Here is a 24,590-nt window from a genome sequence, read left to right as displayed (position 1 = left end):
GACAGTTCGCCGCCATTGCCCCTGTGCTGTCCCTCACAGGGAAGGATTCTTTCCCAAATCCCACCTAACGCTGCCCTGTGACAGCTCGCCGCCATTGCCCCTGTGCTGTCCCTCACAGGGAAGGATTCTTTCCCAAATCCCACCTAACGCTGCCCTGTGACAGCTCGCCGCCATTGCCCCTGTGCTGTCCCTCGAGCCCCGCCCCACGCCCCGCCTCCCTCGGCGCTCGCGCCATGTGCGCATGCGCCGCGCGGGCCGTTTCCATGGTAGCGGGAGCCGACAGGGAGGCGCCGCCATGAGCCCACCCGAGGTGGAGCCGCTCGTGTGCCGCAGATACGAGATCAAGAGGCGCCTGGGCAAGGGGGTGAGTGCCTGGCGGGGTTGGCCTGTGGGAGCTGGGAGCGCCCATGAGAGCTCGGGGGCCCGTGTGGAGTTCAGGGCACCGTGAGAGCTCCAGGCGGCCCGGGGAAGCTGGGGCGGTGTTTGGGAGTTTGGGAACTCTGTCGCTCAGGGCCCGGTGGAAGCGCCAGGTGACCCAGGCAAATTACGGGGGACCGTAAGAGCTCAAAAGCAAATAGTAAAATGGATCTGAGTCGCAAAGTACTCTCAGGTTCTCTCTGTGCCTTCCAAATCCTTCTACATTTACTGTAACCCCATCACTTGAGATCATGCTGCATCAGGTCATATCTTCTCTATAAAATGTATTTTTTTTTCGTGAGCCAATGGTAATTTCTAGGGTATGTCTCCTCAGACAGTCTCTAAACCCTCCCGAGTTACCTGCGTTTCTATTCTGGCAGCTCTTTGCTATCGTTTAGTTGCGTTGATACAAGTATTTTAGTATTTCCCTCATTACGTTCACAGAGTCAAGGAATCACTGAGGTGGAAAAGCCCCCTGAGCCTGTGGAGTCCAACCGCTCCCTCAGCACTGCCAAAGCCACCACTAATGCATGTCTCTTAATTGCCACATCCAGTAGCTGTTAAATCTCCCCAGGGCAGTCTGTGTCAGGGCTGCACAGCCCTTTGCAAAAGGGTTTTTTCCCAATATCCAATCTGAACCTCCCCTTGTACAACTGTCTTTACTGCCTGATGCATGGCAAAGATCCTGATCCCATGCTCCAGGACCACACATGTTACTGGGAAGCCTGCCTTGATGTCCTTACACGAGTATTTAATCACTAGAATCATACATTGCAGCTCTTTTGCTTTGTACAAGTATTTAAACATTAAATGGGCGTTTCTGATGGGATGTGATTCCTTTGTGCAAAGGTAAAGCAGGTCCTAGACTGTAGAAAGTCAAGATTCAAATCCATAGCCTAAAATAAAAAAACTGGATCTGTACCACAAGTGAGACTGAGTAATCATCATTTACAAATATCGCAGTTATCCAGAACAGGGAAAACTCAGGTAGAAGTTCCATTCCCTTGACAGACAACGCAGCTTTTAAGTGAAAAAAAAAGGTTTAGTGTTGGACCTGACAGTGCTGTGTTAGTGGTTGGATCCAGTAGTCTTGGAGGCCTTTCCAACCTCAGCAAATGTGAGATGCTATCACTACAGACTTTGGTAAAAAATCTCTCTCAATCCTTCTTACTGCCTCCCTTTCAGTTTTGAAAGACCACAGTAAGTTCTCCTTGGAGCCTTCTCTTCTGCAGACTGAGCACCCCCAGCTGGCTTAGCCTGGCTCCAGAGCAGAGGGCCTCCAGCCCTTGGAGCATCTCCAGGGCCCTTCTCTGCACCTGCTCAAACTGCTCCATGTCTTATTTGTACTGACTAGCTCCAAGCTGGATGCAGTGCTCCAGGTGAGAATCTCACCAAAGTCAAATGTAGGGGAAGAATTATCTCTCTTGACCTGCCAGCCACACCATGGCTAGTAAAATACAGGTGCCATTGGCATCTTGCCACCTGGGCACACCTGGGCTCTTGTTCAGCCACTGTCACCACCACCGCCTGGTCCTTTTCCAGCTTTCCAGCCACTCTGTCCCAAGCCTGGTGTGTTTCATGGGGTTGTTGTGAGCCAAGAGCAAGACCTGGGCCTTGTTGGCCCTTGCACCATTGGGCTCGGCCCATCAGTCCCATCCCATCGATGCAGCCTTTCCAGGCCACAGTGGCACAGAGGGAGATCAGGCAGGGCCTGCCTGTCACAACCTCGAACCAGCTGGGCCTGATCCTCTGGTTGCCCTAATTTTGATGCATCCCAGGACATGGGTGGCTGTCTGGGTTGTTAGTGCATGTTGTCAGCTCATTTCCAGATTTTTGTCCACCAGCAGCCCCAAGTCCTTCTCAGGGGTGCTCTCTCTGCAGAGTCATGGAACCACAGAAGAGTCTGGCATGGAAGAGACTTTAAAGCCTGCTCATTCCCACCCCCTGCCATGGGCATGGACACCTTACAGTAGCCCAGGTTGCGCCAAGCCCCATCCAACCTGGCCTTGGACACTTCCAGCGAAGGGCCAGCCACAGCTGCTCTGGGCACCCTGTGCCAGGGCCTGCCTGCCCTCACAGGGAAGGATTTATTCCCAAATCCCATCTAAACCCTGACCTCTGGCAGTGGAAAGCCCTTCCAGTGTGTGTTGCCACTCCAGGCCCTTGTCCAAAGCCCCTCTCGAGCTCTCGTGGAGCCCTTTCAGGCACTGGAAGGAGCTCTAAAGTCTCCCTGCAGCCTTCTCTACTCCAGGCTGAGCAATTCCAAGTCTCTCAGTCTGTCTCCTGAGTGGTGTGGCTCCTTGGCCTAATCTCTCTCTCTTCCATCGGTTTCCATCACCTCTGCTTCCAGTCTGTCATGGAACACATTCTGGTTCCACCTCAGGCCTGAGCTGTGTGCAGGTGTCAGCACTCTGCTCACCTGTCCATGGTTCTCTGCAGGCCTGACTTGTGTGCAGGTGTCAGCACACTGCTCACCTGTCCATGGTTCTCTGCAGGCATGAGCTGTGTGCAGGTGTCAGCACACTGCTCACCTGTCCATGGTTCTCTGCAGGCCTGACTTGTGTGCAGGTGTCAGCACACTGCTCACCTGTCCATGGTTCTCCACAGGCCTATGGCATCGTCTGGAAAGCAATTGACCGCAAGACAGGAGAAACAGTTGCTGTTAAAAAGATTTTTGATGCTTTCAGGAACAGAACAGATGCTCAGGTGAGAAATTATTGTCCTGTTGTGTTCTGAGACGTGATGGGATTCCATAGGTATTTTCAGGATTTTTGTCTCTAAAAGATGATAATTATGCATGTAACAATATAGTCTGCAGCTATATTAGGATAAAAACAAACAACAAATATCAAGCTTTGTGTATCATGGCATGTACAAAAGAGGAGTGGATTTAATGCTGTCACTGAACTGCATCTCTGTTCTGCCTTTCTCTTGAGGTGATAATAAACTGGTTTTTCTTTATTTCTAGAGAACATTTCGAGAGATTATGTTCCTGCAGGTAATGTCCATATTCCCCCTCTTCTCTGTTTTTTTATTATCTCTCATGTCTAAGTATTTTCTTCCCATTGTTTTCCAAAACGAAGCAGTCATTTACTAGTGTTAAATCTTAGTGTTAAATCTTAGTGTTATTAGTGATAAATCTTTAATTTGTTTTTTGCACCATCTTGGCAAAGAGCCTTTCAGGGTGAACCCACCTGTATGAAACATTCTCCATTTGGGCTTATTTTTACTCTTTCCTGCTCTTTCCCCATTTTTAGCCATGTGGCTGCTGCAGCCTCAGCACATCTGCACCTTCTGTCACTTTTTGCTTCTTCGTGGATTGAAACTGTTTCTCTTACATTTTAACTGCCATGATTGGAAGAGAGGCTGGAGTGGGAGAGGGATTTACACTCCACAATTGTTTTCCTCCGTCATGCTGTAAGCAATTTAATCACTTAAAATAATCAAACCAAAAGCAAAAGGAAAGTTCTGCAAGGAATAACTTAAGACTACTCTTGTTTTGTTATAATTTACCTTATCAGTGGCATTCCAATTATCTGGCCACTCCTCTTCAGACTTACTATGTAGAAACATCAATATTTTGGAATAATGTTGGTATAACTTGTGATTTTCTAAGGACACAAGTGAGGCAGGGCTCACAGAAGAGGTATTTCCTAAGACTGCCAAGTTTAAGTAGGAAAGAGATGGGATTTTTTTGCTTTTTAGTAATTCTTGAAGGCTGAAATAGAAGCTGCAAACTTTAAAGCTAAAAATAGAAACAATTTCTTAGAAGTGAATTACCTCTAAGATAGATCATCTCTGAAAGTGCAGCACTCCTGGAATGGATGGATGGATGGAGGAAGAGCAGAGGAAAGAAGGATATTTCTTCTGAAGGAAAGAAGGAGTCACTTGGTAGTGGAGGGGAGGGAGAAGGAAGTTAATGTGCTGATCAGCCCTACTTCCATAACTTTTGGTGCTCAACAGACTTTAAGAATTTTGGTTTCCCCTCCTATTTTAAACCTCTTTCTTGAGGTTCAAGACTGAGGGCTCAGAAAGGAAAAGATGTGAAAAATACTCCATTATTCATAAGTGCATGTTTGTCTTAATTTGTTTGTGCATAATAATTGCTTTGTTCAGTCTTGACGTTTATCACAAGGTCATTTGGTGGACTAGGTTATTGTTTTACATTATGTTTCTCAATTATTCTAATTGAGAAGTTGCTGTAGACTTTGGAGTGTGAATGATTCTCTGATGCTCTGATCATTGCTTGCAGGTTTTGTGTTTGCTGTTGAGTGTAGTTGTAGATCTGTGGGGGCATTTTAGGCCAGTTTTAGAATGTCATTTTGGTAAGTATGTTAGTAGCATTATTATTCTTTGGGCAAAGAATAATAGAACTGGCCCTGACAAGATTTTTTTCAAGGTAACATGGTTTTTTTTTTAGAACAGATTGAAATTTTTTCATTACTTTCTGTTATCAGTTTCAGGGCAAGGCAGTGTGAGACAGTGGAATTTTCCTTCCTAAATAGGACTCAAGTAACACTGTCAAGATTTAGCTGCATCTCTAGAACAATATCCCCTTTTGGGTAAAAACCTTCTTTAGATCATTTGCATGGGTATTGTGACTATTCTCAGAATGAAAACAATGTGTGTGATGGCCTGGCTGGGTATCACTGCTTGGTGAGTGTGTTTTCACAGGTTGCTGCAGGTGAGTGTGTTGTTTTGTGAACTTTCCTAGATGTTACACATTATAAAATGTTGGACTATTATGAAGTGTTTATGGTGTCCCTGGCTGCACAGAAGTGGGAAATAAAAGCTGTTAAAGCTGGGGATGAGCGTAATGATCCCATGAGGATTGCCAGTCTGCAAAAATGTGAGGATGGACTCCACCTGCAGTGTGATACCTGTGTTCAGGTATCTCTGTGTGCTGTCTGATCTCCATCCACTCAGTTCTTCAAAGCAGCCTTTGATTGTGTGAGCTAGCCCTCAGATGGACATGTTCTCATTGTTTGGGTTTTTACCTATGAATGCTGAGGGCAGATATGATCTATTTTCATGCCACAATAATTCTTTGGTTCAGTAGGAAATGTGAGATGCATAAAGGGGACTGGATTTTATTATAAATAATATAGAGGGAGCGTTAGAACTAATGTCTCATTCAACAGAGATTATTTTTTTGATTAACTGACTGGTTTCCTACTATGGAACAAACTTAAATCCTTTTTAAAATTTCATTTCAGAAGAAGTCTAATGGAGGAAATAGCATATTAATGCTTGTTCCAGACAGTAATACAAACTGAAATAGGTTATTGTACCTTTTTATGATTCACAAGCAGAACACGTGATTTTTACAGCTGAGTCTCTTCCCTGTGCAGGAATTTGGGGAACATCCAAATATCATCAAGCTGCTCGATGTTATCCAAGCAGAGAATGACAAGGACGTCTACCTCATCTTCGAGTCCATGGGTAAGACTCAGCATTGCAGCAGCCGTTCAAACCCAGCCTCTCTTGGGAGTTATCCTTGTTATCACTTTGCTAGTGGTGTGGTGGTGATATACCTGAATGTTCATGATACTACTGGTATTTGCTGATGTCAATATATTACTGGTATCTTACAGAGACAGATTTACATGCTGTGATTAAAAAGGGGAATTTGCTGAAAGACATCCACAAGTGTTACATTCTTTACCAACTCCTGAAGGCAACTAAATTCATCCACTCAGGGAATGTTATTCACAGGGATCAGAAGGTACATTTTGGCCATGCTCTGTATCCTTTGCTCTAGTTTTCTCTTGAACATTAAATAAAATCACAGATTGATTTAGGATGGAAGGGACCTTCAAAGCTCATCCATTCCCACCCACTGCCATTGACAGGGATACCTTCCACTAGCCCAGGTTGCTCCAAGCCCTGTCCAACCTGACGTGGAAAACTTCCAGGGATGGGGCAGCCACAGCTGCTCTGGGCACCCTGTGCCAGGGCCTCCCGACCCACCCAGGGAAGAATTCCTTCCCAATATCCCATCTAACCCTGCCCTCTGGCAGTGGGAAGCCATTCCCCCTTGTGCTGTCCAGGCCTGTGTTCAAAGTCCCTCTCAAGCTCTCTTGGCACCTCTTTAGGCACTGGAAAGGGGTCTAAGATCTCCCTGGAGCTTACCCCCAGCTGTCCCAGCCTGTCTCCATAGGAAAAATATGAAGAAATATAGAAGTGTGAGACTAATGAAAGAACCTTGATAACAATCTTCTGCTATTCAGAGAGTAAAAGGCTAATGAATTCTGCTGTGTTCAATGCAGCCTTCCAACGTCCTGCTGGATGGCCAGTGCTGTGTGAAGCTGTGTGACTTTGGGCTGGCCCGTTCCCTGTGCCAGCTGGGCGAGGAGCAGCCCAGCCCTGCCCTCACCGAGTACGTGGCCACGCGCTGGTACCGAGCGCCCGAGATCCTGCTGGCCTCTCGCAGGTCGGTGAGGGGATGGCAGCCTGGCACTTCTCCACCACTTGCAAATTGCTTTTGTCTAAAAGTCTGCAGTCTTTTCATTTTCAGGGTCACCAGATAGAGTGTCATGTCAGCAGTCTTGTTTTTTCAGTATACAATCAAACTTCTGTGGCATAAAAACCTCTTATGAACACGTACATGTCTTTCCTATGTTCTTACAGTCTCAATGTACATACATGAGCAGCTCATCTGTTTGTCACCCTTTCTCCCGCCAGACTTATTTCTTCTCCTTAAACCCACAACTTTACAAAATCTGCTTGAGAACATAAGTCCTCTTTTCCAAATTGAAGCAGTGTTTTTTGATAGACCTTCACAAAATATTCCCTAATCAAATGTTAAACCAGCTGCCTGTAAGTCAAGCTTAGTCCTTTTTATTAAAATTAAATACGAAAAACCAGAAAAGTAAATAAATAGATGTGGGGTAGTATCCCAAATTTTAAAAGCTGGTGTTTTGCAAACTGTGCTATACCCACTATTTTGCATTTACTTTGCTTAAAAATGTAATTCTTAAGTAATTGTAACTACTTCGTATGTACATTATGACCAAAGTCAATTGTTTCTGAAGAACAATATGTATCTTCATTCTTGGTCATATGAGAAGGATGTAATAATACCTTGTTCTGGCATTTCCTTTAATATATTACCTGGTTATGGCATTCCTGTAATTCCTATAATATATTTCCTTTTATGGTTTCTTAGACTAGACTTCAAGTAGGATATGTCTCCTTTCTGTTTCATGCTTGCCAGTCTCATGATTGCCAAATGTTATTCAATTTATAGTTCAAACGTGTGAGCACTTATAGTTGAGAAGTCACCAAGCATGCTTTCTAGCAAATAAATCAATGTAGGTGATGTGAATACCAGGTACAAGAAAATATTTGCTTGATTTAATCCTACCTCTGTTCTGTTCCTGTTTGTAGTTACACGAAGGGTGTAGACATGTGGAGCATTGGCTGTATTCTTGGAGAGATGCTGCTTGGGAAGCCCCTTTTTCCTGGAACATCAACAATGAATCAAATAGAGCAGATCCTGAGGGTCATCCCTGCTCCATCCCCAGAAGGTAGGACTCTGCTGTGGGGAAAGGTATCTAGAGAAGGGGGTTAAGAGTGGAAGAAAGCAGCCTGGCTGGGTCAGGGAAGAAAGTATCTCTCATTCATTCTGGCACCTTTCAAAAGAAATTAAAATCTCCATCCTTAGTGTTAGAAGAAAATAAGAAATTCAGATATTGTGGTGCTTCTGCATGATTAATAAATAGGAATTCAAAAATCAGCTTAGAAAATTAATCAGTAAATATTCCATCTCCCTTCCATAGATCTCCAACTGAGTTTTATAAGGACAATTTCCTATGTTAATATCAAATATTGACTTTCCTTCATAAACTGTGTAGCTTTGCTAATCTTCATCTTGGCAGTAACAGTATCTTTTTATTATTGCAGATATTTTGGCTCTGCAGTCAGAGTACAAGGCCTCAGTTATTAACCACATGAGTTCCCGGTAAGCTGGAGGTGTTTGTGTGTCTCAGATCATCTAATGTAGGACCACGGAGTCCTGGAACCACAGAATAGTTTGAGTAGGAAGGGACCTTAAAGATCATCTCATTCCACCCCCCTGACATGGACAGGGACCCCTTTCACTAGACCAGGTTGCTCCAAGCTCCATCCAGCCTGGCCTTCCAGGGATGGGGTCAGCCACGGCTTCTCCAGGAAATCATTCCAGTCCCTCAGTATCCTCAAAAGCTATAATTTCTTCTGAATACCCCAGCTAACCCTGCCCTTTCCCACTTGTGCTGTCACTCCAGGCCCTTGTCCAGACTCCCTCTCCAGCTGTCTTTGAGCCTCTTAAGGCACTGGAGAGGGCTCTAAGTTGTCTCCTTAAATAAAAATTATTTAAAATATGAGTAAGATTTGGTGCTTAAAACTGATTTTTTTCAAGATACTTTCTTCTTCATTATGTTCATAATTATACTTGGGATTTCAAAATGCAAAACCAGATTTTTAAATTTTATCTTCTCTATAAATTACAGAGAAGTATGTTTCTATAATCTCAAGTCTAGATTTGTGGGATCATGGGGCTGGAAAGTGATGAGCTTTAAAGTCCTGTCCCAGCCAAACCATTCTAGGATTCAGTGATTATGACACGCTTTGTGAGTGAACTCGTGTCTGGTGTCACCTTGATGTGATTCTGGAGCTGTCACTCCTGCCTTCACTGAGAGCTTGTAAAAATTTTTCTGACTTCTAGGCAGCGAGTAGCATTTGAGGAGATTTTCCCATCCTCTACTCCATTGCCTGCCTTGGATTTGCTGAAGAAACTTCTAGTATTTAACCCTGACAAACGGCTCACAGCAGAGGAGGCTCTGCAGCATCCTTATGTGAGCAGGTGAGAATGACACCAATATGCAGCTTCCCCATGTCTTCTGAGACATTACAAACCTGCTCTTGGCACAAATTTTCTTTAAATGCATTACAGAAAAAAATGGCAAAGCTAATTCTTTATTTTCTCCAACCCTATTTACATGAAATTGTTTAACAATCCTGTTTAAATTTTAATAATCTGTTTTCCAGTCAGTGAATTACATGATGTGTTCTCATTTTCTTAGATTCCACTGTCCTTCCAGGGAGCCCTCTTTGGATTCTGATGTGATCCTTCCTTTGGGTGATGATGTCCAGCTGTCTGTGGCAGAATATAGAAATAAATTATATGAGGTACTTTCATCCAATTTTCCCAAATCCACCTGCCATTCGTGCACACACTTAACAAACTCTGTCATTGTCTTGTCTTTGTGTTCCCCTGGGCTTTCCATACCTGCTGGCACAGTTACACAGTTCCATACTGTTGTAATCTTTGAGAGATCTTTGTATGTCAAATTCCCACAGGGCAAAGAAAAATCTCTGAAGCATGATGTCTGAGAAAGATTCACAGAATGGTTTGGGTTGAAAGGTACTTTAAAGATCATCTAGTGCCAAAATTACTTGTTACTTACCCTGTAAAATAAATTACAGATATGTATAAGTATTCCTCTTTGTTTTGATGTTTTATTTTTCTGCTGTATTGCTGTATTAAGTCTAACCAGCTTTTCTGTTCTGCAGATGATCCTTGAAAAGAAGTCAAAGAGCCTTCCAAAGGAGCAAAGGCAGAGAGAAAACATTCAGCTGAGCCAGTCTGAATCCAGCACACTTCTCCCAGGTTTCAGCTCAGTGACTGTACCCACCAGGAAAGGCCAGCAAGAACCAACACCCCCTCTTCTAAACCCTTCACACGTGCACACTGGAGCCACAGCTGGGGTCCAACCAGCAGGTTCCAGCCAGAGCAAGGATTTGGCCAGAACTGTGTGTCAGAGATCACAGATTAGTGTAATGGTATACAACCCCATCACACACACCACTGTGCAGAGTAGGTACCACCCTCCTACACTGGGGTGTAACCCACCTTGGGGTGTTGTTGTGGGGAAGAGAGAATGAGTGCTGTAAAACAAATGAAGGGAATTTGCATGGTAAAATGTGGGGCTGAAAGTGTGGGAGGGAAATGACATAAGAACAGAACACTGTTGAATGAATGTTGAGTGTGGGACTGTCCCTGCCTCAGTCAATGTGTTCTGTGTCCTTCAGATTTTCCTAGTTTATCTCATGTTTTTCCTTCTGCAGGAAATGCAAATCCTGGTGCTGGGATCAGGAACTGTTCTGCACCACCTCAGCAGTCCAGAATCTCCAACTGTGAGAAAGTAGGGAGACAAATCACGTGGCCAGACACTCGGGTCTCTCCTACAAGTGTGCAGAATCTTTATAATGTGAGTAGCTTAACTTCTAACCCTTACTTGTGGTAACCTTGGTCACAGCAACTCCATGCAGTGCTCCAGGCAGAGTGGCTGGAAAAGGTCACCTGCTGGTGCTGATGACAGGTTTGCCCAGGTAGGCAGGAGGCCAATGGCACCTGGCTTGGACCAGCCACGGTGTGGCCAGATGCCCAGGGCAGTACCTGTCCTCTATGCTAGACACTGCTGAGGGACCTCCAGTCCTGGGGGCAAGTTTGGGCTCTTCACAAGAAGAAAGGAGGGGCCCCATTGAGGGGCTGGAGTGTGTCCAGAGAAGGGAACAGAGCTGGGGGAGGGTCTGAAGCAGCAGCAGTAGCTGTGGAGTAAAGGAGGCTCAGGGAGGACCTTCTCACTCTCTGCAACTCCCTGACAGGAGGGTGCAGCCAGGTGGAGGTCAGGATCTGCTCTCAGGAAACAATTGACAGGATGAGAGGAAATGGCCTCAAGTGGTTCCAGGAGAGGTTCAGGTTGGATATTGGAAAAAACCCTTCTGCAAAGGATGTGCAGCCCTGGCACAGACTGCCCCAGGGCAGTGGTGGAGTCCCCATCCCTGGGGAGTTTTAACAGCCACATGGATGTGGCACTAGGGGACATGGATTAATGGTGGCTTTGGTGGTGCTGGGGGAGCAGTTGGACTCAGTGGTCTCAGAGGGCTTTTCCAACCTCAGTGATTCTGTCGTTTCATGATTCTGTGGTTCTAATGGATTGTTGTTGCTGAGCTGTGAGGGTGTCAGTCCTGTCCTCTCTGCTCCTCCCTCTTCCCTCATCTTGGCCATGCTTCCTTGCAAAAGTCCTCACCCTCACTGGGTTCTTTAATGACCTCTTGCTCCTGCTTTTTTTCTCTTGAGCTGGCTGCCTGCTGCCTGGTGACTGCTGGCACCTGCAGAGGTGGTTGGAGGAAGCTTATGACAGAGGAAGAGTATGGAAGGAGGCACCACAGATTCACAGAACCACAGCCTGCTTGGGTTGGAAGGGACCTAAAAACTCATTTCATTCCACCCCTCTGCCATGGTCAGGGACACCTTCCACTAGCCCAGGTTGTCAGAAACTTTCAAGCCTGTCCAGTAGCACATTTGCAACCCACATTTCTCCCCCTCTAATTTAGAATCCCTTACAAAATGTTTTGAGAAAGAGAAGCCATTTATTCCCCAAGATGGGGTTGTGGAGCTTGCTGCACATGCAGGTGTATAGATGGCCTATGCATTTGGAAGAATCTTTAGGGAATTGTGACCAACTTTCTGTGACAAGAAGAGCAGAAGAGGGAGAAGTGCCCTGAGTTTGTTTCCTGAGAGGATAGTGCTGACCAAAGCAAAACTTGTGTCCTATTTGCGTTCCAGAAAGCTGATTCCAGGTTAACTTTTCTTGGCTTTTCTTTCTCACACAGAATCCCAGAAACTCTCAGTGTCACAGCAAAGATGTTCGTCCCCTTCCGAAGCCCAGTAAAAAGATGTTCCAGATCACTGCAAACGTGGAAGCTGCGGGTGATCCAAGGGCATCCATGGGCAGCTACTCCCAGGCCTATGGCACCATCAGTAAATCTGCACTGCAGAGTCTTCCAATAGCAAAGGCCTCCAAAACCCCGGAGCAGTGACTGTGGAGATATTCCACACAGGTGAAGTACAGCTCATCCCTCAGCCCCTGACTAAGCAAGGGCAGCAGGAGAGAGCAAAATATGAGGAAATGCTTTATTCACTGCTTAGGACAATGTCCTTCTTTCCTCTGGACAAGCTAATAGGAAAGGGAATCCAACTCCACTGCCTTCCAGTCTCAGCAGTCAAGAACACAGCATGTTTGCTCTCACACCCTGAGAACAGTGAATGCTGTCAGTTCATACTCCTTGTTAGAATTACTGCAAAAAAATCGCAGAAAAATGCATTATTCTGATACTTGAGTGGTTTTTAGACATATTTAGGGTCCAGGGAAATCTCCTGAAGTTCAACAAGGCCAAGTGCAAGGCCAAGAAAATGTTCTGAGGGCTTAAGCCCCTCGGCTCTGGAGATAGGCTGGGAGAACTCGGAGGTGTCCAGCCTGGAGGAAAGAAGGCTCTGGGAAGACCTTTGAGCCCCTTCTAGTACCTAAAGAGGCTCTAGGAGAGCTGGAGAGGCACTTTGGACATGGGCCTGGAGTGACAGGATGGGGGAATAACTTCTTACTGACAGAGGGCAGGGTTAGAACGGGTATTGGGAAGGAATTCTTCCCTGTCAGGGTGCTGAGGCCCTGGCACAGGGGGCCCAGAGCTGTGGCTGCCCCATCCCTGGAAGTGTTCCAGGCCAGGTTGGACGGAGTTTGGAGCACCCTGGGCTAGTGGAAGGTGTCCCTGCCCATGGCAGGCAGGGGTTGGAACTGGGTGATCTTTAAAGGGTCCTTCCCAGCCCATTCTAGGATTCTTCAGCAGTCTTCCTAAAGGGTGGATATTTTTTTTGAGTAGAACAGGTAGCTGTTCTCTGAAGACCATGAAGACCTAACTGTTCAGAGATAATGTTACAGCCTTTCACTCATTTCTATGACTGTTCTAGGCTAGATGAACAGAATTCATTATAGTCTGGTTTTGTTAAAATCAAGTAGAAAAGTGTTTGAAATATAGGTGGGTTCTTCTACAATATTTTACAGCTTCTCTAGTGTGCAATATTGCAATAATAAATCCTTTTTAATGCACTGCAGAAAAATTTTGTCTTTCAAGCAGCATTTGCTGTGTTGAGAGGGAAACTGCCTATTGGTAGGGCTGTCTGCTTCAATGAGTAATTGGTCATTTTTATTGTTTTTGCTTTCAGAAAGCAAATTTTCATGAGATACTATTGCTGAGACATTGTAAAGGTGTTGCCAGTTTACATTGGGATTACAGGAAACTTTATATTCCTATGTCAATGATGATTTTGGATACCTTTTCCTCATTAACTTGAAGCTCTTGTCTCTGTCTCTGAGGTTTTACTCTACCTGTGATGAATGACTGTTATTCCCTCCCAGCTCTCTCAGTTGTTCATGCTGCTCTAGACCTGTCACCTCATGAGCTGCAGTTGCACTGTCAAGGAAGTCACTACTTGGCCAAGGCAGGATTTTGCTTTAGATGGTTATCTCAACTCAGACTCACCTGAAAAGGCCTCCTAAAACCAAGCCCTTCTCCATCAAAAGCACCTCAGCAGCTTCTTTCAGCTCAGTCCATAAAGCAAGTAATTCCCTGTCCACAAAGGAACAAACCACAAGCAAACCCACAGGCTCAGGAACTGCTAAATACAAAAGCTGGGCCAGTGCTGCTGGAGAAGATCAGAACCACAGATTAGGCCAAAATATTGATTACAACTATTTTTTTTTGTATGTAAACCTTCAAAAACGTGCCTCCTATGTCCGATTCATTCTGAGATACAGAAAAAGAGTAACTTCACCTGAGAAACCACTGAGCTTTAAATACCTTTCCCAGTTAATACCTGTGTGTGTGTCTGTATATATTTTCTGGCCCAAACTCAAATTTTCTATTTATGTTTTTTTTTTTTCTGAAATTTGAATGGTTTTGTCTGCTGAAATTATTCATTGAGTTTAACAGAGACTATCACTTAGTTTTGTACAGTAACAGAGACTTGTTTTTAAAGCATGTTGGCATTTTAATTGTTTTATTTGGAACATACTGGGATAAGGCTGTTTGATACCACCTGACTTTATTGAGCAAAATGTGCCGTGGGAGGCTCATGCTGGATACATTTCTGCTCACTAATCAAGAAGAGGATTGCCATTGAGGGTTGTAGCCATCATAGACAAGTTTTTTCCTCGTTTCCCTGTGATAGTCAGTGATTAAATGGAATTAAATAGGATTTCTACAATCATTTTTTGGTCTTGAAGGTCCCCAGGATTTTTGGCATGAATTTTCCCATTTTCTTGTCTTTGGCATCTGTGTCATACTCCTCTTCACTGGGACTCGTGTGTTCGTCCTTCTTGCAGAACACCTCAAAGCGGCTGTAGACTCGCTTCTCCTTCCGCATGTTCTCCATCTTTTTCAGGAGGGTGTCTCTATCCTCCGATGGCTGCCGCTGGAGGTTCCTTTTCTGGCTCCCAAAGCTCTCAGATCTGTGGATGTTGCAGCTTTTCTCCTTTTCCCCTTTTCTTTCCAAGCTTGTGGTCGACCTGGAGAGGTCAGGGTTGCTGGTGGATGGCAGCTGCTTGGCCAGCTCGGCTCTGTTCTTCTGGCTGTTGGCAGAGATCTGCTCCAGGATCACCTTGGTGTCATCACGCAAGTTGCTGCTGTACAGGATGTTGGCTGTGGAGGAAGGGAACCTCCCTTGTGTTGTCTGGCTGCTCTTGGGGGGGAGTGGTGCTGCAAATTTGGGGTTTTTTTCTTCCTCCATCGCTTCCTGGCAGTCCCCTGTGGATGATCGTTTGAGCACCACTGCCTGCTTGTCGCATTTCCCACTCTCAGAAGCAGGTTCCTCCTCCAATTTCTTTTCACCTTTTGGGTTCAAAAGCTGCTTCAGGCGTAGTGACCCTTTTCTTAAAAATTCCATGGGATTTTGCTCTTGTTTTGAACAGTCTTCCTCAGATTTGTTGAGAGAGCTGTCAGACCCTTGACTTCTAGACAGGCTTTCTAGAACTGAGGACGTAGTACTTGTCCTAACCTGAGGTTTCTTAATTTCTGTATTGACTAATTTTGGAGAGTCTTCTCTGAAGGTCACTCTGTCCTTCTTCTCTGGAAGAGCCAATTTCTGAGTGTCTCCTACAAATATCAGGCTCTCCTTCTCTGGAAGAGGAGGTTTGTTCTCGATGGGGTAAAATCGGGATGACAGCTTGTCCACCTTAGTGCCAAGATGTGCCAGGGGATCTTTACTCAACGTGTCCCCAAGCTGGGGGGTGGATGAAGCTATTCCAAATGCTCTGTCCAACTCTCCATGCATTTTGTAAGTACTGCAGGAGTCTTTGGAGTCCAGCACCCTGCTCTCCAGAATCTTATACTGCACAGATTTGGTACATTTCTTCTCCGTATTCTGTGATTCCTCCTGCAGGTAACCTGCAACAGCTTTGGTGTGGGTGACTGTGCCCCGTTCCATGTCCTTGCCCACAGCTTTATACTTCTCCAGCAGCTCGGCCACTTTGGAGGAGGCAGCTGTCTTGATAGTTTCATTGTCCTTTGTTAACTCACTGGACATTTGCTCTTTTTGGATCATCTGCACCTTTTCTATTGCGGTGTTGGGCTGATCTAATTTGGCGGCACTGAAAATCAGAGAGGACCTGAGCCTGGAGCTCCTCTGGATCAAGGGATTTATCCTGGACCTGAAGGCATCTGGTTTCATTATTGAGGTTTCTTCACCTGCTCTCTCAGGATCTGCAGATTCCTTGGCACTGTCCATTCCCATTGGCTTGCTATTGAAAGGTGTGGGGGGTTTGAAGGCTGGGACGAGGTCAGTGGGGTGCTTTGTGAGGGGATCCCCAAGAGCATCGTTGTATGCCTCAGACTCCATGGGCATCGGGAGCCCTTCGTCTGCTTCAGACTGGTACGCGCTGAGGTACGAAGAAATCCTCCAGTTCCGTAACCCTGTTCTGTTTTCCTGCGTGTTCTTGTCATCATCCTGGTCTTCATCCTTGTCCTGTAGGAACAGGCGCTGCTCCAGGCTCTGCTTCTGCGTGGGAGAAGTCTGGCAAATGAATTTCTGTCCTATATTCTGCCTCCGTAACATCATTCCCATGGGGCCGTTGCCCGCAGGGTTCAGCTGGTCAGAGCCGTGTCTCACCTCCCTGGAGGAATTTGAGGGCACGTAATCCAGCCGTAAGGGGAAACCCTCTTGGGGGAAACTGGGCTCCAGTTCAGGGTATCGGGGTCCTTCTCCGTAGTCTTCCAGTTCATTGAATCCCGGTCTCCCCCCTCGAATCCTGTCAAAGAATCCCTGAGGTCTGCCAGAAAGATGGGGATGTTCAAACTGGTACTGGTAGAACTGGTCCTTCTGGAAATGACTGGATTGGATTTTGAACTCGTCCATGTTGTTCATGAACATCTGCCGGGTGTACTGCTTGGCAGAAGCAAAATTTTCAAACGTTCCTTCTGCAAAACTGTGTCTCTTAAAAGCGTCCAGCTCCAGCTGCTTGGAACGGAGGAAGCCCCTGACCGGGTCCATCTGGGAATTCTCCATTTCCACCTTTTTATACATCCGCATGGCTGAGCCCTCCACCGTGTGCCGCAGCATGTCGTCCCGCCGGAAATTGGAGAGGAAGTACCTGTCTGGATCCACTCTGTCCATGAAGGAGGGGAAGAGACTCTCATCCCTCTGGAACATCAAGGGGCCTTTTTTGGGAAAGAAAGGCATGTTATTGCCAAAGGGAGCCATGGCAAACGTGTTCTCTGCCTTTGCCAAGACGTTGGCTGGAGGAACGAGAGGTTCCGACTGTGCAAACAAAATGCGGAATTCTTCATCGAAGCTGGCCACCAGCTCACCCTGGAAGATGTGTGCAATGCTCCTGTGAATCTTCTCAAAGGACCACATGAAACTGCAGAGAGAACAGAAGTGATGGAAGGTGTTACCATTGAGTAACTCAGCTGTACCTGTTTTCATTAAAGCATTTGCTCACCTGAAGCAAATTCTAAATTTTCTGGTTGGGCAGAAATAGGACAAAATAAAAACAGAAAATTTCCCCGCTGAAATGACCGTTCCCAAACCTAACAGCTTGATTGATTTGGGATCACATCTTAGCAGAGAATTTTACAAGGCAATAAATGATTTCTGTTCTAAAAATCCAGTCAGTCATGTCACCCAGAGTGTGAGCTGATGATAATCCTTACGTGAAGTAGATGTTCCCGTCTTTAACCCTGACAGTAATGACCTAGACAACAGTCAGTGTGTACGCTCAGCACCTGGCAGGTGACACCAGGCAGGGGGACCCCAAAGGCTGGGGAGATGTGCTGACAGGAACCTCCAAGAGACAAACCCAAGATCTTACTCCTGGGGTGGCACAACCCTTCCACCCACATAGTCTGGGGGCCTGGACAGAAGGAGCTGGGCTGGAAATGAGGAGGAAGGTGTTCAGTGTTATGGCGTTTATCTTCCCAAGTCAGCTCTGCTTTTGTTTTCCCCATGTTCTGGACAATAGGAAGTGGGGAAGGGATCCCTTGTTTGGCCTTGCCTGTGTGTGCAGGTTTGCTGTAGCTGTTAAAACTGTATCACAACCCAGGAGTGTTCTCACCCTTACAGTTCTCTACCACATTCTGCTGGGAATCATGAGAGACACTTTTGTGAGGCTTGGCTGCCTGCTGGACTTAACCAAAACCCTTAGAATTACTGTAATTTTTTTTCAATGATATTTTAATTCTTAATGTGAAGGAAGCTTGGTTTGGGGTTATCTGGGCTCAAGGACTTCTTTAGCTGGTGTATCTACCACCACTGCAAAATGAAGTACTTTTCCCAAAAAATTGCTACTCCTTCAGTGAGCAGAACTTTTGTTCCTGATAACCATGTGGAAGTGCCAGAATGCTGTTTTACCAATTCACCAGCCTGTCTCTCAGAATCCCAGACTGGTTTGGGTTGGAAGGGAACACCACACCTTGTTTTACCCCCCTGCCATGTGCGGGGACACCTTCCACTAGCACAGGTTGCTCCAAGCCTCATTAAGCCTCATCTTGAACACTTCCACAACTCCCCACTTTAGAAATGATACAGTATTTGAAAGCCCAAAGCACATGGGAATGTGGCAGAAGTAGTCCTGAACAATTAACTTGATGCTCTTGTAAACAAAAAATGATCCAATCATAACAGTTAGTTATTTGGTACAGCATCAAATATGAGTAATTCTTTTCAAACATCAGGAAAAAAACCAAAGTGAATCTTATTCTCAAGGAATGTGCACTTTTATCAGATTCTTATAACTTTTTCTTCATATACTGTGTTTTAAAATACACTTAATTCTATTTGCTTATCTTCCACCATGAGAAGCAACTCATGGTAGGCTTTGAGCACCCTGGCCTAGAAGATCTCCCTGCCAACATCAGGAGGAGAAACCATATGAGCTTCAGGGTCTGTGCAACCCAAACCATTCTGTGATTCTATGATTACATTCTTAGAGCATGACAGGTGTTTATTCCATCAACCTTTTAATATGTGAAGAAGAAATTCTTCTACTGCAATTCACTAAAAACATTTATTCTGCCAAAAATGAACACTTTAGCTGGTAAGATTGTTATTCGCAAAAAGGTGGTAATGTGTTAATGGCTGATCTCAGTCCTAACTAAAACCACCCACCACTGAAACCACCCACCTCTATTGCCCAGAGGATCTGTGGCTGCCCCATCCCTTAAAGTGTGCAAGGCCAGGCTGGATGGGGCTTGGAGCAGCCTGGTCTAGTGGAAGGTGTCCCTGCCCATGTGGGGCTGTGGAGGTAGAACAAGATGAGCTTTAAAGTCCTTTCCCACACAAATCATGCTGTGATTTGATGATTCTGTGAGTGGAGGTCAAAGTTCATTTGGTCCAGACTAAGATGCAAATCTTACACTCCTTAGGCTATGGCAAATTCTCTCTGGAATGGATCAGATGGGAGCTGAGTTCCTTTGTAGCCAGCCCCTTGCACACAGCACCTGAGTGTGTCTCTCTCCAGACAGGGCTCCTCACCTGTAGTTGCCACTCAGCACCACCATGCAGTCCACCAGCAGGAACTTCTCCTTCAGGTGCCCCTTGAAGGACATCCCCGTGCGGCAGTAGTAGGTTGGGCCAGACACTGTCCTCACCCTCAGGAACTGCAAACCAGAAAGGCACTGACTCAGATGGGACCCTCATTCCCTCCCCTGCCCCTCCTTCTCTGACTCCTCCGAACCTCCATCTTGCCCTGGGGTTATTCTCCAGCTCCAGTGGACACCAGCCTGCAGACACACTGATGTACAAAGCCCTTTCTCAGCACATCTTCAGCCTTCACCCCACGTCCTGCCAGCTCTCCTCACTTTCTTCACACTCATCTTTCACCAGGCTACAGCCCGTTCTCCCCTTTTTCAGGTGTTTCCTGCCATACTGGCCCTCTGTGTCACAGGACACACCCCCTTAAAACACAACTCATCTTTGCTCACCTCCACATAGTTCAGGTTGACTCTGCACTTGGCAGCTGTGTCGAGGAAAAGCTGGGAGTTCATTTCATCCAGCAGGATGTAGACAGGCACTCGGCGAGAAGCAGCATCCAGCACCTCAAACAGCAGATCCACATCCGTGAAAATGTCCATCACAATGGCCACCACCTGGGGAAGGGATGCAGTCAGCCACCTGTGCTACCTCATGTCCTGACCAACCATGTTTCCCAGCTTCTCACACCCCAAAGCTCCATCTCAGCTTCTTTTTGAAACAGGAAACATCCCAATTAAAGGTCCCGTAAAGCACTGTGGGCCCCAGACTGGAAAGAGAGTTTCTGTCCAGGAAGGTGCATGTTCTGTGTATGCAGGTGAGGGAAAACCTCCCTGGGTGTTTCCTGACTTATCAGTCCAATGATTCCATGAATTTTTTGGCCATGTAATCACACTGGATGGTGTATGGAGCTGGTCCCCCACTACAACATTGACGTGCTGTTTTTAGGTAACTTCCTGGCCAGCATTCAGGCAGGCACTGCTCAGCTGCATCCATGTGCTGATTATATGGGAAGCAGCTTCACACTCTCCCTTCCTGTCCTTCCCAGCTCCCTGGGTATAAACACGTGATGGAAAGGGTGTAAGGAAGAAGGAGCCAAATTCTTCTCAGTGGTGCCCAAGGAGAGGACAAGACACAAACTGAAACACAGCAAATCACAGTTCAGTTACAGAAAAGCCTCTGGGACTGTAAGGAGACTATCAACAAGGGAACAGGCTGTCCAGAAAGGTTTAGTCTCCACCCGTGGGGATGCTCAAAGACACATCCTGAGTGACCCTCCTCTGAGCAGGGGGGTGGACAGGACCAGCTCCAGAGGCCCCTTCTCTCTCTAATGTTTTGGGATTCTGTGAACTCTTGGTGTATTTTAGCATGGTCTTGGACACTATGCCATGACAGCAGAGACAAGGTTTGGTGCAGTCATTGGTGGATTTGAATTATCTTGCTCCTTTGTCAGGTTCTGGAGGCAAAGTTAAGGGAATTGGCAGAGGACCTGATGTTGCTCAGCCTGGAGATGTGCTCCCTCCAGTTCCTAAAGTGGCACCAAGAGAGCTCAGGAGGGACTTTGGACACGGGGCCTGGAGTGACAAAACAGGGGAGTGGCTTTACACTGCCAGAGGGCAGAGTTAGATGAGATATTGGGAAGAAATTGTTCCCTGTGAGGGAGATGAGGCCCCTGGTACAGCCTGCCCTGAGAAGCTGTGGCTGCCCCATCCCTGGCAGTGCCCAAGGCCAGGCTGGATGGTGCTTGGAGCAATCTAGGATAGTGGAAGGTGTCCCTGCCCGTGGCAGGGGGTGGAACTGGATGAGCTTTAAGGTCCCTCTGACCCAAACCACTGTATTACGATTCTCTATTCTGATGCTTCTCTGGCACATGTGTGATTTTACCTCTGCTCTAGCTGAGCTCTCCCTGTCTCACCTGCTGAGCTGCTCGAATCATCCTGCGAGCCTCCTCCTTAATGCTGGGGTTGTCTGGCGGGGGTGGCTGCACCAGTGTTGTCACCTCTGTTCCCCTAAACCCAAAGACCATCGGCCAGCCCAGGTCAAGCTCAGGAATGGCAAGATCTGAGTTCATGGGCCAGTAAGTCCCGGAGGATCCGTCCATGTCATTGTCCCCCGCAGTGTCCGTGCTGCCCTCCTGGTTGGCGTACTGGGGCTTCTGCAGGTTCTGGATGATGTGATCGACCTCAGAGCCACAGAGGAAATCGGGAGCCGCCTCCTCGGCCAGGAAGCGCTGGTAACTCTCCTTGCCCTCCTCTGTGAGCACATCCAGGGCCAGGCGGTAATACTCCTTGTAGTGGGGGGGAAGGTAGTTGGGGTCCAGGGGGTTGTCCCCCTGTGAGGAGCTTTGGGATCGACGAGCCATCAGGGAGGGAAAGCTGGAGGGAAAGAAAAAACATCCATGAGAGCAGAGTCATGACAGCAACACATCTTCTCCATAGAGCAAAGACAGAGATTAAAAGAACATGGAGCAATGCTGGAGAAAGTTCAATCCAAAGGCATGGGAGCCTAAAATTAGGCAAAGGTGTGAGTCACTTAACCATTACCCTCACACAGTTAACTGTTTTGGGCCAAAATAAGGAACGAATCAACCAGGCAGCCCTCGGATAAGCAAGGCCAATGCATCCAACAGAATGCCCAACTTTCTCTTCTAGGCTGCTGGTTGCTAAGCTTCAATTTATCATTTGTTTTAAAGTCAAGAGCAAAGCTGTAGGTGGTTATTATCTACACTCTTTAAAATTAATTTCCAAATGCTACAGAAGTTATTTACTATGTGTAATGTGGCCCTAAACCAAAAGCACCTGCCTGAACACAAGGGCACCCTCTGGACCCTTATCTCTTGGGTGTTATAACCACCTCAGCACGGGATCAGAAGCAGGTGGTGCGTGGGTGCACGTGAGTATAGGGGTGCCCTGCTGGTATAACACAGTCAGAAGGCAGATGAGTCTTCATGAGACGAATGAAGAAATAAAAAACAAGGGATGTGATCACTTCTTCAGTCTCCTCATGTTGAGAAAAAACAGAGCTGAAGGGGCTCACATGTAGTGTTTGATGACTGTCTATAAGGGACAATTATTTGAGACTATAGACAAATCTGATTTTAAACCATTTTTGAAAGAAAAGCTTGCTGTGCCACAACAGTAATATCTGACTGACCCACAATTTGTTCAAAGCACTTTGGCTTTAGACTCTGAACTAATGTCAATGCTGGAATGTTCTTTTCCTCCACCCTACCACTGAGGTGCCAGCAGAGACTTCCCTCATGCTCCCCAAAAGAGTGAGTGACTCCTGCTAAGTTTGGTAACTGAGGGTAAGTACAGAAGGTGTTGCTGCTGTTGTCGTTGCCATCCAACATTTCTGCTTCCAAAATGGGAGAGATTGCCATGGACTGAGGGGAGGATAAAGACTTCAGACTCAGACTGTCACTCATTAAGAGCTGTAAGGATAAACTAGTTTCAAGTTCTTATCCGACCTGCTTAGCACACAGCAGCTCTGTGTTACTCCAGCCTCAACCTCCCACAAGTTACTCCTGCTCCAGACTGAAACTCCTGGTAAAGCTGCACGATAGAACAGGAAAAAATATGGTCTTAATATAAGGCTAGGAAAATCCAACAGGTCCACATGTGATGTATTGCAAGAGATAATCATCTTTATAGTCTACGCATGCAGCTACATTTACAGTCTGAATTGTCTGCATTTATCTTCCCACTCTTTTTTTTCTCTGTGTAAGAGAAAAAAAGTACAGAGCACTACAGTATGTATCTCTGATGGGAGATGCCCATGCAGGGGTGTGGAACAAAAAAATATTTAAAGTCCCCTCCCACTCAGACCATCCTGGGATTCTATGATTTTAGGATGCTCAAGCCACCAATGTTCCTGCTTTTAACTATTTCAGTAGTGTCATGTCATTTGAAGGACTTGATCCCATGTTCCATTAATCTTGGATAGAAGAACAACATATCCAGCTCATCCAGATAAAACCCACAAAGGGGACAATGGTCCCAAGCAAACTGCTCAGAGATGGTTGTGTGAGAGACAAAGGACCAACTGCAATGTTAAAAGGAAGAAGCATCAGAAGAACCCTGTGGTACTGCTGGGCAATCAGAACAGCAGAGGAAATGTCATGCTGGTCAAGTGGCAAAGCAATTTTAATATTGATTAATAGAATTATTTTACTACAGTTATAAATGAAGAGGGAGAAGACTGAGCTTTAAATAAGCATCAGGTAATACTGACTGTTACTTGGTAGGACCACAGAAAAGAGCAGCACTACACAGGTTCAGGAGGAATTTTCAGCCAGAGTGAGTTGAGGATATGGACATTTCATTCCTCACATCCCAGAAAAGGGTGATTTATGCCTGAACTCTGATTCCTCAGTCTAGACAGGACATCTACAACCGTGACCAGAACATCTCCACTGCCAGCACAAGGACTAAATGGGCAGAAAACGAACCTTGCAGGTGGTAGGTTCAGAGGGACAGCAGGAAACACCTGTGCTCAGCTGGGCTGACTTGGGAGAACTCCCTCATTGCTCTGCAGCTCCCTGACAGGAGGGTGCAGCCAGATGGGGTCAGGCTCTGCTCCCAGCTTTTCCAGGCAGGAGTCACTTGAGTTCCCCAGTTAGTGTTGTTAGTGGTGCTCAGTACATTTGTGAATAAGCAGGGAAAATGGTACCAGCAAAGAAGTAAATTTGATGTGAAAGTAAACTGATCCTCATGGGTTTCTCATGGGTTTCTGGGAGAACATGGATGTGGAGCTGGGGGTGGCCTGGTACCACTGAACACAGCACGGGCTGCTGGCCTGGCAGGATGGACAGAGAGAGCCTGCAGGGGATGTGTGGAGGGGGCCTGGAAAACTCTGCACTTACTCTGTATGTGTGTGTGGGGGGTTATTTCCTCCAAAAGAGATCCACAACTCAGAACTGTGAAATAAAAACCAGAAGTTGTGTGCCCCTGGAAGTGTCTGCACATGTTCCATGGCTTGGAGCCACCTGGTCTGAGGGAAGGTGTCCTTGCCCAGGGCATGGGGTGGAACAAGATGAGCTTTAAAGGTCCCTTCCAACCTAAACCATCTTGTGCTTCCATGATTCCATTAATTGTTGGCACTCTTTATCCCTGAGTTGCAACAAGAGCAATACCACATTGATGAATTCTCAGTTTGTGTGAAAAATGCTGGTTTATGCATATAAGTAAATAAACAAATAGCTATACACACATACATACATACACCACACACACAGGTACGTATACACACACACACAGAGAATTCTGGGTATTTAATTAATCTTCCAAAATCCTTCCCTGTTAGGTAAAGCAGAAGGGAATTACCT

General features: G+C 46.2%; 2 protein-coding genes across 9 annotated transcripts in view; one reads left to right on the top strand and one right to left on the bottom strand.

Moving 5' to 3' along the window:
• The first annotated feature begins 237 nt into the window (after positions 1-237).
• MAPK15 (mitogen-activated protein kinase 15) overlaps positions 238-24,590 on the top strand; it is a 27,936-nt gene continuing 3,583 nt past the window's right edge. The window contains exons 1-15 of one of the 8 annotated variants that reach the window (XM_088181091.1): positions 286-364; positions 1,603-1,796; positions 3,025-3,123; positions 3,386-3,415; positions 4,875-4,979; positions 5,769-5,859; positions 6,012-6,142; positions 6,687-6,850; positions 7,807-7,946; positions 8,323-8,380; positions 9,125-9,262; positions 9,483-9,588; positions 9,973-10,276; positions 10,528-10,670; positions 12,079-17,405. In XM_088181091.1, the coding sequence (XP_088037217.1) occupies positions 5,856-5,859; positions 6,012-6,142; positions 6,687-6,850; positions 7,807-7,946; positions 8,323-8,380; positions 9,125-9,262; positions 9,483-9,588; positions 9,973-10,276; positions 10,528-10,670; positions 12,079-12,285 (1,395 nt within the window). In that variant the 5' untranslated portion in view covers positions 286-364; positions 1,603-1,796; positions 3,025-3,123; ... (1 more) ...; positions 4,875-4,979; positions 5,769-5,855 and the 3' untranslated portion in view covers positions 12,286-17,405. Of the gene's footprint in view, positions 365-1,602; positions 1,797-3,024; positions 3,124-3,385; positions 3,416-3,674; positions 4,980-5,768; positions 5,860-6,011; positions 6,143-6,686; positions 6,851-7,806; positions 7,947-8,322; positions 8,381-9,124; positions 9,263-9,482; positions 9,589-9,972; positions 10,277-10,527; positions 10,671-12,078; positions 17,406-24,590 lie in introns of those variants that run through there. The other 7 variants (XM_088181096.1, XM_088181087.1, XM_088181069.1 and 4 more) reach the window with 7 other exon arrangements.
• SACK1H (scaffolding CK1 anchoring protein H) overlaps positions 14,283-24,590 on the bottom strand; it is a 25,234-nt gene continuing 14,926 nt past the window's right edge. Inside the window, exons 2-5 of the mRNA XM_014892171.2 lie at positions 21,180-21,639; positions 19,717-19,881; positions 19,268-19,392; positions 14,283-17,156 (exon numbers count right to left, since the gene is read on the bottom strand). Coding sequence (XP_014747657.2) covers positions 14,507-17,156; positions 19,268-19,392; positions 19,717-19,881; positions 21,180-21,639 — 3,400 coding nt within the window. The 3' untranslated portion in view covers positions 14,283-14,506. The remainder of the gene's footprint in view (positions 17,157-19,267; positions 19,393-19,716; positions 19,882-21,179; positions 21,640-24,590) is intronic.

This window comes from Sturnus vulgaris, chromosome 1 (genome assembly GCF_052056855.1).
Source record: "Sturnus vulgaris isolate bStuVul1 chromosome 1, bStuVul1.hap1, whole genome shotgun sequence".
Classification (NCBI taxonomy): domain Eukaryota; kingdom Metazoa; phylum Chordata; class Aves; order Passeriformes; family Sturnidae; genus Sturnus; species Sturnus vulgaris.
This window is presented reverse-complemented; position numbering and strand designations above follow the sequence as displayed.